At 35.5% G+C, this 14,639-nt stretch overlaps 1 protein-coding gene across 1 annotated transcript; it reads right to left on the bottom strand.

Annotated features, from left to right (window-relative positions):
• Positions 1-737: 737 nt before the first annotated feature.
• On the bottom strand, positions 738-1,682 carry LOC105997033 (olfactory receptor 2J3-like). The gene has a single exon (XM_013031307.1). The coding sequence runs from the start codon at positions 1,680-1,682 to the stop codon at positions 738-740; it is 945 nt and encodes a 314-aa protein (XP_012886761.1).
• Between the last annotated feature and the right edge of the window lie 12,957 nt (positions 1,683-14,639).

The following is a 14,639-nucleotide window of genomic DNA, read 5'->3' as shown; positions in this document are numbered from 1 at the left end:
CTTAACAAGAGTCAAACAATCTGAGAAAGAGAAAATGTCTAAAAATGACATTGTTAATAAAATAATTGAAGCATAAGTTCACGAAAAGCAGAAGGATGAACAGATATGTACTTTGAATAGGTATTTGTTTACAATATTCAATGTGCCAAGTTACATAGACCCACTGGTTAAATTATTTATATAATTTTATTACTGAAAACTTTATTTCTTCACCAAAAGAATTAACATATATGCTTGTACAATATAATAGACTACATCATTCATCATATTTACTATTTGTGTCTATTATGATATTTTGGACTAACTTTAAGGTCTGCTTGATGGGAATAAAACCCTTATGCTAAGTCTTTCCAATATTTTCCTCTTTCTCTATAGAGGTTCATAAATTAATATATAAATTTATACTGAAAAGAGTCAAAGGATATTATGTATTTTCAAGTGGTTTTAATAAAATCTTTTCCTAATGATACATTTCCCCACCCCATAGATCCTGATATATGTTAACACTTCATTCCATGGAATTTCAGAAATATTTAAGAATTAAATAGTAATAAAGCATTGATTCTTAAGCAATATTTCAAGATTATTGATAAAAGAAACAACAATTTCAAGTCTCAACTAATTTTGTTAATTTGTTAACCAAAACGTAAATCTCAAAAAAGCAGAGATATCTCAAAAAAGCAGAGCTATTTTCTTCTAGGTTGCACCAGACTTTGTACAACAGTTGAAGGATGTGGTCATGTCGCACTCTTATACCCTATTAACCTCCTTACTGCCCCTCTCACATCTTTGTTTCTGAGGGTGTAGATGAGAGGGTTGAGGCTAGGTGTGACAACTGTGTAAAACAGGGCAATGAACTTGCCTTTGTCTTGGGAGTTTTCAGTTGGAGGCTGGAGATAGATACACATGACTGGAATAAAAAAGAGGGACACCACCATGAGATGGGCTCCACATGTCCCAAACACTTTCTGAAGTCCAGTGCTTGATTGCATCCTCAGTACAGCCCGGGCGATGGCACCATAGGAAGTCAGAATGAGGAGGAGAGGTACGACGACAAAAACCGAGCTCATGACCATGAGAGTCAGCTCATTCACGTGGGTATCGATACATGATAATTGTAGCAATGCTGGGACTTCACAGAAGAAGTTATCCACTTGATGATGTCCACACAAGGGCACCCAGAAGGTAAAGGAAGAATGCAGTGCTGATGCAGCAAAGCCACTTACCCAGGAGGCCACAGCCAGTAATTGGCAGAAGCGAGGGTTCATGATGACAGTGTAATGCAAGGGTTTGCACACAGCTGCATAGCGGTCGTAGGACATCACCACCAGCAGCACACACTCCGTGCTGCCCAGAGCAAGGACAAAGTAGAGCTGAATCATGCAGCCAGTATAAGAAATGGTCTTGTCTGGGCCCTGGAGATTGAACAGCAACTGGGGGATGGAGCTGGTGGTGTAGCAAAGATCCAGAACAGAGAGGTTTGAGAGGAAGAAGTACATGGGAGTGTGGAGATGAGTGTCCAGACATGATAGGAGGATAATGAACAAGTTGCCTATCAGTGTCATCAAGTAGAAGATTAAGATGACCACAAAGAGACCTATTTCCAGCTGAGGCCATTTTGAAAATCCCAGTAGAATAAAATAGCCTTCAGAAGTAGCATTTTTTCCAACATCATTCATCATCTTCTGTATCTGAAGAAAGGATCACTTAACTTCAAAAAGCTGTCCATAATTGTCAAACACTAATCACCCTGTTTTTGTTTTTTAAGTATACCACTTTGAAATGCAATTCTGTGTGTGTCAGAAGGCAGTAAAATTTTTGTCATTTTTTTGTTTCATTCATGTTTGCTCTCTGTAGATATAATATGTAACTTTCCTTTTGCTTTTAATTTGTTTTTAAATAGCATTTCATGCTAACATATACACATATACATCAATTTATCAAGTTCCATTATATGAGCAAAAGCTGATAATTACAGAATGATAAAGACCACAGACCTCATTGATGCAAAGCTTCCAGTATTAAATGAAATTAATGCTAATGATGGAAGACAGTGATTATTAAAGAATGTAAGAAAAAGGAGGAGGCAGGCAAGAGAAGACAGGAATTTTGGACACAAGAAAGAAAAGAGAACTAACATTGTGGTTCCCAGAGTTGAAAGAGTATATCTCACAGAGCTTAGAGACCTAGACAATAGGAATTAAAGATCCATACCATAAAATGCCCTATTCTTTCACAATTTTATTTTGTTTTATTTTTTGGGTCTGGTCGTGGGGATTGAACTCTGGGCCTGGGCGCTGTCCCTCAGCTTGTCAGCTCAAGGCTAGCTCTACCACTTGAGCCACAGCACCACTTCCGGCTTTTTTCTTTTTTGCTTATGTGGTGCTGAGGAATCGAACCCAGGGCTCATGCATGCAAGGCAAGCGCTCTACCACTAAGCCACCTTCCCAGCCCCTTTTCACAATTTTAAATAGTAGTTGAAGAGTGTCACCCCTTCCCTTCCCTCAAAATTTACTCATTACTTGATTTATATAACTCTAACTTCTTTGTACTTCACCTTTACCACAACAATAAAATCATATATATATATATATATATATATATGTTGAGATATTACTTAAATTCTGAGCCAGAATTTATAGTTTATATGCTTCAGGTTTTATGTGACTTATAATGGAGATTTTAACTAAATATTAATTAATACTAAATCAATTAAACATAGGCAAACCTTTGTATAAAGTTCAATGACAGATTTACCTTTTAGGTTTTCTTTTGTTAAAAAAAGTAAAGGAGAAATTCAAATGTGCACTGACACTATGACTTTCAACTGCCCATTTTCTCTTGTGCATTTTTTTTAAATTTTATTTTATTTTTTGTCTCTTGTGCATTTTTAATCTTTCATGGGAAAGGTAAAAACCTTTCATTAGTCTTTCGATGTGATATAGTACTTCACTATTTAAATATCAGTAAGTGGCTTTGTCATGCAAATTATTCTCTCCTCCTGCCACAGCTTCCTTTTTGTTATATTCTGGTAAAATCCAGGAAAGCTGAAAATAATCACAGCACACCAACCTTCTGTATTTGTGGTTATTTTTAAGAGTCAAAACTTGTATTTCTGCCTCTTAAAGAAGATATAAGGGCAGGCTAAGACACAAGGGACTGTCTATAAACAAACAACTTCAATGGCAGTGTATACTTTCTCTGATGCAGAATAGTTTTCTTCCCTTTTTGAGCTGCCTGTTTTAAATTTTAGTTTAGTTTTATTGTCAAGGTGATGTACAAAGGGGTTACAGTTGCATGAGTCAAACATTGTTACCCCCTCCTTCAGTTTTCTTGCACTTTCCCTCCTCCCAGACTCCCCCCCAAGTTGTAGAGTTCATTCCCAACATAGTGTCTTGTGAGTATTGCTGTTGCCTTGGTTCACCCTTTGTCCTTTGTCTCACCATTTTGTTGTTCCCCTATCCTTCCCCAAATCAGAGAAACGTATATACAAGACACAGGGTACGTAAATCAAAAACAGTGACAAGAAAAAGAAATAACTTCACACAGTACATTGAAACGAAACGAAATGAAACAAAACAAAAACAAAAACCCTCTTGTTTCCATATCTTGGAATTTCAATTAGCATCATCCTTGCGCAGGGGCCATGCTAATCTTCTCTGTATCGTTCCAATTTTAGTGTATGTGCTGCTAAAGTGAGCACTGCTTGATTATATTAGTTTAAAACAAGTGGCAGTGTGATACTTCATCTGTTACATGATTTGTTTTCTAGCATTCTCTTATTTATAAAAAAGGGATGAGAAATAAGTTAGCAAAAATAAATGAATAAATACCCTATGTAGAAAAAAATGAAGCTTTGATTTTCTCCTTGGTAGAAAATGAAAATGAAAACATTATTAGATGTACTTCTCTCTACTTTTAAATCATATTATTAGGTGTACTTCTCTACTTTGAAATCAACCACTACAGGGCAAATAAATGGCTTAACACTTACTTATAGTTCCATAGAATCATAATAAGACAGTTTTCTAATTTTTACTATATTCATTTCTAATGGGATTATTATAATTTTAATTACTAGTAATACTTTTATACATGTACAGAACACAGTGCAATGTCTTATGGTGTCTTGATATATGTATACACTGTGAAACAACTATTTCAAGATAACTAACATCATCACTTTGCATACTTAATTTTTATAATGATAATATTAAAAATCTGCTCTTTGAGTGATATGAAGTACAGGAGTTGAGTGTGTGGTGCTGATACTGACCTTCCACTTTGTCCACATTCTCTGTTGTTTTCTCCTCTGTCTATGACCTCAGCATATTTAAGTGTGTGAGTTCTCTGCTTGTCATGCAACCTGAGAACATCAGGCTAGTTGCTTTCTTATGCCATTTTGGTTAATGTAATAAATCTTGCTGTGAAGAGAAAAATCATCATTGTCAGAGACGAAGGAAGCCTGAGTTTGTCCCAAAGATTGCTTTTAGCAGAACATGGAACACTTTAGGGTATAAAAGGCTCCAGGGGTTACATCCAATATCCCAGAGCAAGTTGGACCTGTATAAAAACACAGAAAATAATAGGCCTTTTTTTTTTTGGACTGGGGTCTTGGGACAATAAATCCCACAATTACAATTAATGCCTTTGAAGGAGCTGTCCGTGGCTTAACCTTCCCACAAAACTCTTCACCAACAGACCTTCAGTGTGATGTCATCTTCCCACTGATGTGAGGATTTTGTCACCATGGCAGGAAGAGCTGTATGCTGGGTGTTGTATTAATGATGAAAGGCATGAGTTGTACCAAATCGTTTCATTTTCTGCCTCAATTCTACATTAGGCTAAGGTTCGAATTCCGGATTGCCTATTAATGGCCTACAAAGTAGAAAACTTAGAATACATAATGACTGCATTGCATATGATTTTCCCATTTGGGAGTCATTTATGATACAATTAGCACTTACATTTCTGTTCTTTAATTGTTAAAGGTTTGTGGTTTTTTTGTTTTTTGCTTTTTTGCTGGTGGTGGGGCTTGAACTCAGCGTGTGGGCACTTTCCCTGAGCTCTTTTTCTCAAGGCTAGCATTCTATCACTTTGAGTCATAGCTCCACTTGTTTTCTGGTGGTTCATTGGAGATAAGAGTCTCAAGGTAACAATGCTTGATAAGAAATGTACTCGTTATCTTGCCTGAGTAATTGTAACTCCTCAGTACGGTATTCTTACAATTAAAAAAAAAAAAAAGAGTCGCATGGACTTCCCTGCATAGGCTGGCTTCAAACCACAATCCTCAGATCTTAGTCTCCCGAGTAGCTGGGATTACAGGCATGAACCACTGGTATCTGGTTTTTAATTGTTAAAAGTATTTTTGATAGAGGCATCAACTCTATTAAGACAGAAATATTTTTGTAAAAAATGATGTTTTCCTTTACTGTAATAATAAAATCTCAATATGTAGATAATATTTTAATATCTTATTATTTTCTTTCATTTTTACGTTCTTTTTACAAGGTTTTATGGCCAACTAAAAGCCTTTCTATATAAAAATGGAAGGTGTGGGGCTGGGAAGGTGGCTCAGTGGTAGAGCGCTTGCCTTGCATGCATGAGGCCCTGGGTTTAATTCCCCAGCACCACATAAGCAAAAAGAAAAAAAGCCAGAAGTGGCACTGTGGCTCAAGTGGTAGAGCGCTAGCCTTGAGCTGAAGAGCTGAGGGACAGCGCCAAGGCCTAGAGTTCAGGCCCCACGACCGGACCACCCCCCAAAAAAATGGAAGGGGCTCTTTGAAAGATGACCTATATCAATTGAAAATTCCTAATTACTTTTCAAATTTAAGTACAAGTTTATTACTGAAAGACTTGTTTGATAGCCTAACATAGAATCTGTCCTAGACAATGTACTCTGAGAAGAATATATATGGGTTGTGCATGGATGGTGTGTGATGTACATGATCGATAAATCCATATATTCTAAAGTGTAGTTCAAATCCAGTGTTCCCTTATTGATTTCCTATTGGGAGGATCTGTGTCTGTGGAAAGTAGGGTATTGAGCTGTGGTCAGTCTCTCTTTTAATATCTATTAATGTTTTCTTTAAGTGATATTCCATGTATTTACAATTGAAATGTCCCTTTGGTGAGCTAATACCTAAGCTCTTCATGCATACATACTTAAAATTGAAATATTCCTTTAGTGAGTTGATGCGTTAGTCATTGTATAGTGACCATGTCTTTTCACCTTCATATTTTGTCTTTTCTAAGGTCTCACTGGATATTTTGTGTTATGTGTAGCTATCCTTGCTCTTTTTAGCTTCTGTTTGTATTGGATATCTTTTTAAAAAAATATTTTATTTGAAATCTATGTGTTCCTTTAAAGCCTCTTCTAGGTTTCTTCTAGGCAGCCTACAGTGAAATATTTCAACTATCTATACAGTCATTCTATGTATTTTGATTGGAGTACTGAATCTATAATATCTAATATAACTTTTTTGAACTCTTAAGGTCTGAGCTCAGGGCTTCCTGCTTGCTTGAAGAATGATAGACACTCTACCACTTGATTCATGTTCCTAGTTCTTTGTTGTTTCAGTTACTTTTTGGATAAAATCTTCTTTTTTGCCAAGGACTGGCCTTAGATTGCTTTATTTTCCCTTCGCCTTCCCATGTAGATGTCTTTACAGACATGAGTCAATGTACTCAGCCTTTCTAAAGTAATCATTCATAGATAAGATCTCACTACTGGTGTTTCTTGTTTTGTAGTTCCTCTATTCCTTTTTTTTTTTTTTTTGCCAGTCCTGGGGCCTGGCACAGTCCCTGAGATCTTTTGTTCAAGGCTAGTACTCTACCACTTGAGCCATAGCACCACCTCCAACATTTTCTGTGATTAATTGGAGATAAGAGTCTCACAGACTTTCCTGCTTGGGCTGGCTTTGAACGGCCATCCTCAGATTTCAGCCTTCTGAATTGCCAGGATTACAGGCATGAACCATTGGTGCTTGGCTTTCCTCTGTTCCTTTCTATCTCTCTTACTGTTTTCTCTTATGATTTGATGAATTTTGTGTAGATATACTTTGATCTTTTTCTTTTAATATTAATTTATTTCAAACTTCTCTTTTCTAGTTACAATATGACTTGTATAAACTATCTTCTACTTATACTATTTTAATTAATATCACAGTAAGATGACTTTGATCATAGTCAAGTCTCTATAGTTTTACTTCTTTCCTTACTCTCACATTGTTAAGCCAATACATTTTTGTGTCTTATTATTTCTCTTTAAAAAATTTTATACCAGCATTGAATTTATGTATTTTTATTAAAATATTACAGAAATCTGGTTATGACTATGTCCTTGCTATTATTGGTAAGTTTTATATTGTTAAGTGGTGAGTTTTTATGTTGGTAGTATCCATTCAGTTCTCATTGAAGAAATCAGTTTATGATTTCATATAAAGCCTATCCAATAGTGAGAAAAATTCTCACTATTTGCAAAATATGTTATCTCTCTTCTATTTTTTTGTCAGTGGTAGGGCTTGAACTCAGGACCTAGGCACTGTCCCTGTCTTTTGCTCAAGGTTAGCTCTCTACCACTTTAGGCCCAGCTCCACTTTCTGGCTTTTTGAATGGTTAATTGGAGATAAGTGTCTCAGAGGGACTTATCTGCTTGAGCTGGCTTTGAACCATGATCCTCAAATCTCAGCCTCTTTAGTAACTAGGATTACATGCATGAGCCTGGATTTCTTGCTTCTAGTTTTAAAGGATAGCTTTACCAGGTACAATATTCCTGTTTTTTGTTGTTTAGTACAAGAGATTGAACTCAAAAGGCACTGTACTGTTAGACAAATTCATTTTGTGGGGATAGGTCATCTCCATTTAGTCTTTACAGTCTCTTGATGGGACACCTGGTGATCTCTACAAGTAGGTTGAGTTTGATGCCTGATTTCTGGTTTGTTTGGGCCATTGATCAGGTGATGAGGTTGGCTGGACTTGCTTTCTTTGTTCCTTGATGGTCTAAGACTATTTGATAGATCTAAAATCATGTGAATCTCCTTGCTTCATCAGCGATTATAACTGTCTGCTGTTCCTGGTAGGCACTGATCCTGGATGAACTCCAGAGGACAAGGCTGTAGGCTGGGTGCCATAATCATGTGATTGGATGGCTTCTCAAGCTAAGTTTTATGAAAGTCATCAGAAATTAAAAAGCAATATGGCAAATGATTGGTATCATTTTGTGTATTTTGTAAGTCTTCTGAGGGAAGTTGTCAGTGGTCCCTAAATACCATGCTAGACTTACATATAAGTCTATGTGATAATATAGAATGTGACAAAGTCCATTTAAGGCATTTAGCGATTTACTCCACCCATGATTACTTAATTCCCAAATAAACTTAGCTACTTCCACAAAATATTGAAACACACAGCTCCAGCTTCTGATTCAAAGAATGCAGAAGTGTTCTTAAAAACATTGAACCTGTAGTGATAGACAGTTCTTTGCCAGAAAAGGAAATTCAGTAGTTTAAAAATATGAGTGAAATGAGAGATTTACCACCCAAGGAGTCCAGCAAATCTGAACAAATAGAATATCAAATAATATATTTAAAGTAGAACAATGAGATTTTGAGTCAGGGAAAAAATAAAAACTTCATTTAAGAAAATGTATCAGGGGCTAAGAAGGTGGCTCAGTGGTAGAATACTTGCCTTGCATGCATGAGGCCCTGGGTTCAATTCCTCAGCATCACATAAGCAGAAAAATCTGGAAGTGGCACTATGGCTCAAGTGATAGAACTCTAGCCTTGAGCTGAAGAACTGAGGGACAGCACCCAGGCCCAGAGTTCAGGCCCCATAACCAACAAAAAATAAGTATCAGATAAAATATGAAAAATAACACAATGTATATGTATACACATAATATATATACACACACAAGACTGTATATACATGTGCAACATACTACAAGCATTGATCCGAAAAAAGAAGTTATTAACTTACAGCATCTGTGGATCAGGAGTCTAGGACTTTTTAAAAAATTATATTTTTATTACCTTTAAGTACTTGTACAACCCCACCCCACAATTTTCCTAGTTTCACAGGATATATATTGAATTTTATGACTGCGTTCTCCCCAGTTTGTGTCTTCCTTGGTCTACCTTCCTCATCTTGATCTCCTTCCATCTCAAATACTAGACATCTGATATTCATTCTTTTGGATCCTGAGTTGCTTTTTCTAAGGAAATTACACCATTTGAATTTACTTCTGCATATACCATACTTAAGCTAATATATTTGTGCACATTAGCATATGACCCTTTATGTGTTTACTTGTATATTTAGAGATTACATCTTGCTTCCACAAATGAGAGAGAACCTGCATTCTTTTGTCCTTCTGGGCTGGACTTATTTTACTTAACATAATTTTTTCATGTTCATCCAATTTTTCCTAATGGATGAGTAAAATTCCATTGTGTATATATACCACATTTTCTTTTTTATTGTAAGGGTGATGTACAGAGAGGTTGAAGTTACATAAGTAAGGTAATGAGTACATTTCTTGTCAAACATTGTTACCACCCCCTTCATTTTATCCCATTTTCCCTCTCCTCAACTCCCCCTCCTAAGTTCCAACATAGTGTCTTGTGAGTATCACTGTTGCATTGATTCATCCTTTGTCCTTTGTCTTACCATTTTGTTATTCCCCTCCTCTTCCCCAAATTAGATAAACATACATATATACATACATACATACATACATATATATATGACACAGGGTAGCAAAATCAAAAACAGTGACAACAGGGGATAAACCAAAGGGAAAAAACTGAAAGAAAAAAGAAATAACTTCACACAATACATTAAAACAAAAACAAAACAAATACTCTTGTTTCCATATCTTGGACTTCATTTTGGTTGACATCATTTTATATGGTCATATGTACATATGGTGAGCTATTGTGATCCTCTTCTAGGAGTATCCTAGACATAATACTAATTATTGTAAATGAGGGAAACCATGGAGCTTATGTTTCTTTGGGTCTGGCTTACTTCATTTAATATGATTTTTTCCCCAAGTCTTTCCATTTCCTTATGAATGGGTGGATGTCATTCTTTCTGATAGAAGCATAGAATTACATTGTGTATATATGCCACATTTTCTCGATCCATTCATATACTGATATTTATCATATCTGAGCTATGGTAAATATGGCAAATAATTAACATAGTTGTGCTGGTAACTTTAGTGTGGCCTTGTTTGTGATCATTTGAGTAAATGTCCAGGAGTGGGATTGCTGGATCATAAGAAAATTTCATACTGCTTTCCAGACTGGTTGGACCAATTTACATTCCCACCAACAGTGAAGTAGCATTCCCTTCTAGCCACATCCCCACCAGTATCTACTATTTATTTTCTTTTTAAAATTTTTTATACTTTTTTAAAATGTAAAATACTGTATAGAGGGGTTACAGTTACAGGAGCAAGGTAATAAGAACATTTCCTATCAAGTATTGTTACCTCCTCCTTTGTTTTACTATTTATTTTCTTGATAACACCCTTTCTAACTGGGGTGAGATGGAATCTCAATGTGATATACTACATTTTCTTGATCCATTCATCAATTGAAAGGCATCTGGGCTGTTGCCATGCTTTGGATGTAGTGAATAGTGCATCAATGAACATGGTTGTGCAAGTGGCTTTACTCTATCCTGACTTGTAATCCTTTGGACAAATGTTTGAGATGGTATCACTGGATCATAGGGCAATGCCATGTTAAGTTCTTGAGGAAATCTTCAAACAGCTTTCCCGAGCAGTTTAATACGTTCTGGCTACAGTACAAGGTTAATCCATCATGTAAGTGCAATGATTATGGTGAGTACATTTTAAAAATTCTCAGTATTCAGTTTTACACATATTTTCAATAATGTGCCCCTTGTAAATAGTAAATAATTTACATGATCACCTAGATTGTGTCGTGAAAGATGCTTACTCTGGTAAGAAGAATAATTATATGCTGAAGATCACTGTGTCCATTGTTCTGGAATGCATCACAGGAAAATGCCGATTTTAAGGCCTATTTCTCAGAGGTGCATACTAACTCTTTCTCCTCTTTCTCAATTTAAAGGAATAAATGATGATACTGATTTCATTGAAAAATTCAAGAATTAAAAGTTGATCTTTATATTGGAGTGATGACCCACTGTTCGATTGTGTTCTGAATGGTGTTTACCAAAAAAACATGGAATAAGATATGTACATTACCCTGTACAATAAATAGCTCCTCATTATCTCTTTTCTTCCCAGAGATATCACCCTAGAGATCTCACGATGAAATAGTATAAACACTGGAAACTTTTAAATGGCTACATTGAGCATGGGAATAAAACATATTTAAACAGCTCTACTATTCCAGTGTATAACAGAAACCCTGGGGATATAGTGAAAATAAGTTCATTACTATTAGTCACTGTACATAGGCTGTAAAGTAATGAGATCCCTAGAGTTTGCCTTCCTTGTTAGAAAAAAAATTGAGTACTTAAAACATTTCCCTAACTACTTCTTTGGCTTTACAAAAAATGTTCTATATCTGGATCTGTAAAGATTATTCATATTCATTCAGGGAGATTACATGATCAAATGCAACAAAGCTTTAATACTGCAGAAAATAGTGAGGATGGCTATCAATACACTAATTCCTGGTGCTACTGTCTTTCTTCTCTCCTTCTTAAGGGAATAACCATCATAAATATATGTAAAGCAACTACTCATGGAATTAAGGAGAAAAGATTTTTCACATAGAGGACAGGAAAAAAGAATAAGTTGTCAAAATTCAAAGTAATTTTCAATTGATTTGGACAAGCAATTACCAGATTATTTAAAAAATATATATGTTTTCTGTCTTCTAAATATAAAATGATGCATTTTTAAGGTAAAAGAAAGGGGAAAACAAAGTCACTTTTGAACAAAGTTGGGCTAAAAGCCATTGTTTTGAGAGTGCCAAACTTACAGATTTCAGTGAGAATATGCAGTGAAGTAATCTCATAGGAACTAGTCAGAATTTTATTAGTAGAATTTAATTTTACATAAAACTGCTGACGTAGCAGTTTATAAAAAATTTCAGTTACTTTTCTCTCCATGGTGTAACAACAGTACTATTATTTCAACATTTTAAATATCTGTTGTGAGAAAGTAGTGCAGTGATGTGTTCAATTTTCTGTTTAGGTTGATTAGAAAATAAACCTGAAGGTATAAAGATACAAATAGTTCCAGGTACAAGAATTATAGGAGATTTCAAAATCCCACTCTAATTAGCAAAGTGATCATATAGACAAAACCTTAACAAAGGTATTTCAGAATTAAATTGAACAGAGAAAATAGTCTAAGGAGGCATCTACATAACAGCACATCTCACAGATGAGGGATATACAAATATCTCAGCAGCTCACATTTTAGGCTATAAAGTACATTTTAACAAATACCAAAAATATGCAGGAAATATTTTTATATATTAACAATAATGGAATATATCTGGGAACACATAGCAAAAGAAGCTATAAAACATAGAAATATGTAATATTAAAATGGAACCAAGCCAGATGCCCCTCAGTAGATGAATGGATCAAGAAAATGTAGTATATACACAATGGAATTCTATTTCTCCATCAGAAAGAATGACATTACCCCATTTGTTAGGAAATGGAAAGATTTGGAAAAAATTATTTTAAGTGAAGTAAGCCAGGCCCAAAGAAACTTAGGTCCCATGGTTTCCCTTATTTGCAATAACTAGTATATGTCTGAGTCAAGCAAAAAAGGTCAGATAAGTTGATGTTAGTGAAATGAACCCTAAGATATGTATTCAAATGTTTTTTTTCTTTCAAGTGCTTGTTTCTAACACATTTATAAGATGATTTCTTTGTTGCTTTGTATGTCCCTCCCCCATGGTATAACCCCTGCTTTCACTGTATTTGATGTTGGTATAATCTGTGGAGGGGAAGGGAAAAAGCAAATCGTTTAAATAGGGATACAGGTGGATCCATTGCAACAATGAGATGTACAAGTCTTTATGTGGATTTTCTCTAGCAATGAGGTATTTTGTGTAGAATTACTAAGGAAGTTATACAAAACTGAAGATCTTGTATTTTTTTCCTCAAATACAGCAAATGAAAATCTTGTACTTGAGCAAAAAAGAACCAACAGAGTCATATTGCTCATCTTCCTGTCTTTGATCCTCAACTTTGGGGCCATCTTCCAAAGAGACGATTGTCTCAGAAGCTATGATCACACTTTGCAGTGACAGCCACAGTAATTTCATCCTCCTGGGCTTCTCTGACAAGCCATATTTGGAGAAGGTCCTTTTCTGGGTCATTTTGATCTTTTATTGCTTGACCATTTCAGGAAATATGGTCATCGTCCTTGTTTCCTGGAAAGATCCCAAACTCCAAATCCCCATGTATTTCTTCCTCTCTAACCTTTCCTTCTGGATCTGTGCTTCACCAGTAGCTGTGATTCCTCAGATGTTGGTGAATTTCTGGGGATGAGGTGTTATCTCAATGTTGTTTTGATTTGCATTTCTTTTATGAAAGCCTACATATTAATGTCACTTCTCTTACTGCACTTGAAGCCCTACAATGAATGAATGAGATTGACAGGCCTGCAGGAAAGGACAAGTAACAGAAGAAAGAGGTGCCCACATAACAACCTTGAAGCTTCTGGAATGTGAGGCTGTTGAGATCACCCAGCTACCTACCAAACTATCAACTGAACATAATGAGTTCATATGAGAGAGCCCAACCGTGGTCAGCTAAACCAGTCCACATGAAAAAAGAACTTTCCAATCTAATCAGAAAAGAATGAACTTAGATAATTCTTTTATACAGCAATGTATAACAGATCCAAGATCCAAGAAAGAAACAGATGTTTTAATTCCTTTAAGATCTCATTTTAGGTTTGCTCTAAAGTGTTTTTTTCTCTAGCTTCTTTTCTCAGCTGTAACCTCTCAGTTGGAATTGTAATTGGTGATTTTCTGGCAATGCGAATCAGATTATATCAAATTCAAAACACTTCAATTTTTTTAAAAAAAAATCTTCTTTAGTTTTATCCAATTGCCATTCCTTCTAAAAGTTATACTTTGAGAGAATTTATATGGCTCTTATATGCTGTACATGTAGAAGAAAGTAACAGGAACTAGACTTTCTCTACCATGTAAACCTTCATCTTTGTTCACTTTGTTTTCTGCATCATGAGGGTACGCTATAGATATAGATATATGTATGCAATATGTATATCCAATATATATGCATATATATTTGACATATATGGATACCATATATATGGTAGATAGATCATTTATGTGTACATATACATATATGTATATAGTACACACATATATGTATATATATACACATATAGTACATATATACACATAGATATAGTACACACACACACAGACATATATATGTATATATAGTATACAAAGCTCCACCCATTCTGGTGTCCTGTGGAGTATGACGAGTGTATCACTTAGGAAGTTGGAAAGAACAGATATAGAAAGACAATGAGGGGGCTGGGAAGTTGGCTCAGTGGTAGAGCGCTTGCCTTGCATGCATGAGGCCCTGGGTTCGATTCCTCAGCACCACATAAGCAAAAAGAAAAAAGCCGG

The sequence above is a fragment of the Dipodomys ordii genome, unplaced genomic scaffold (assembly GCF_000151885.1).
Source record: "Dipodomys ordii isolate 6190 unplaced genomic scaffold, Dord_2.0 Scaffold138, whole genome shotgun sequence".
Classification (NCBI taxonomy): Eukaryota; Metazoa; Chordata; class Mammalia; order Rodentia; family Heteromyidae; genus Dipodomys; species Dipodomys ordii.
This window is presented reverse-complemented; position numbering and strand designations above follow the sequence as displayed.

Coding starts and splice junctions, on each gene's coding strand:
- LOC105997033 (XM_013031307.1), bottom strand. CDS start 1,682: ATGATGAATGATGTTGGAAAAAATGCTACTTCTGAAGGCTATTTTATT.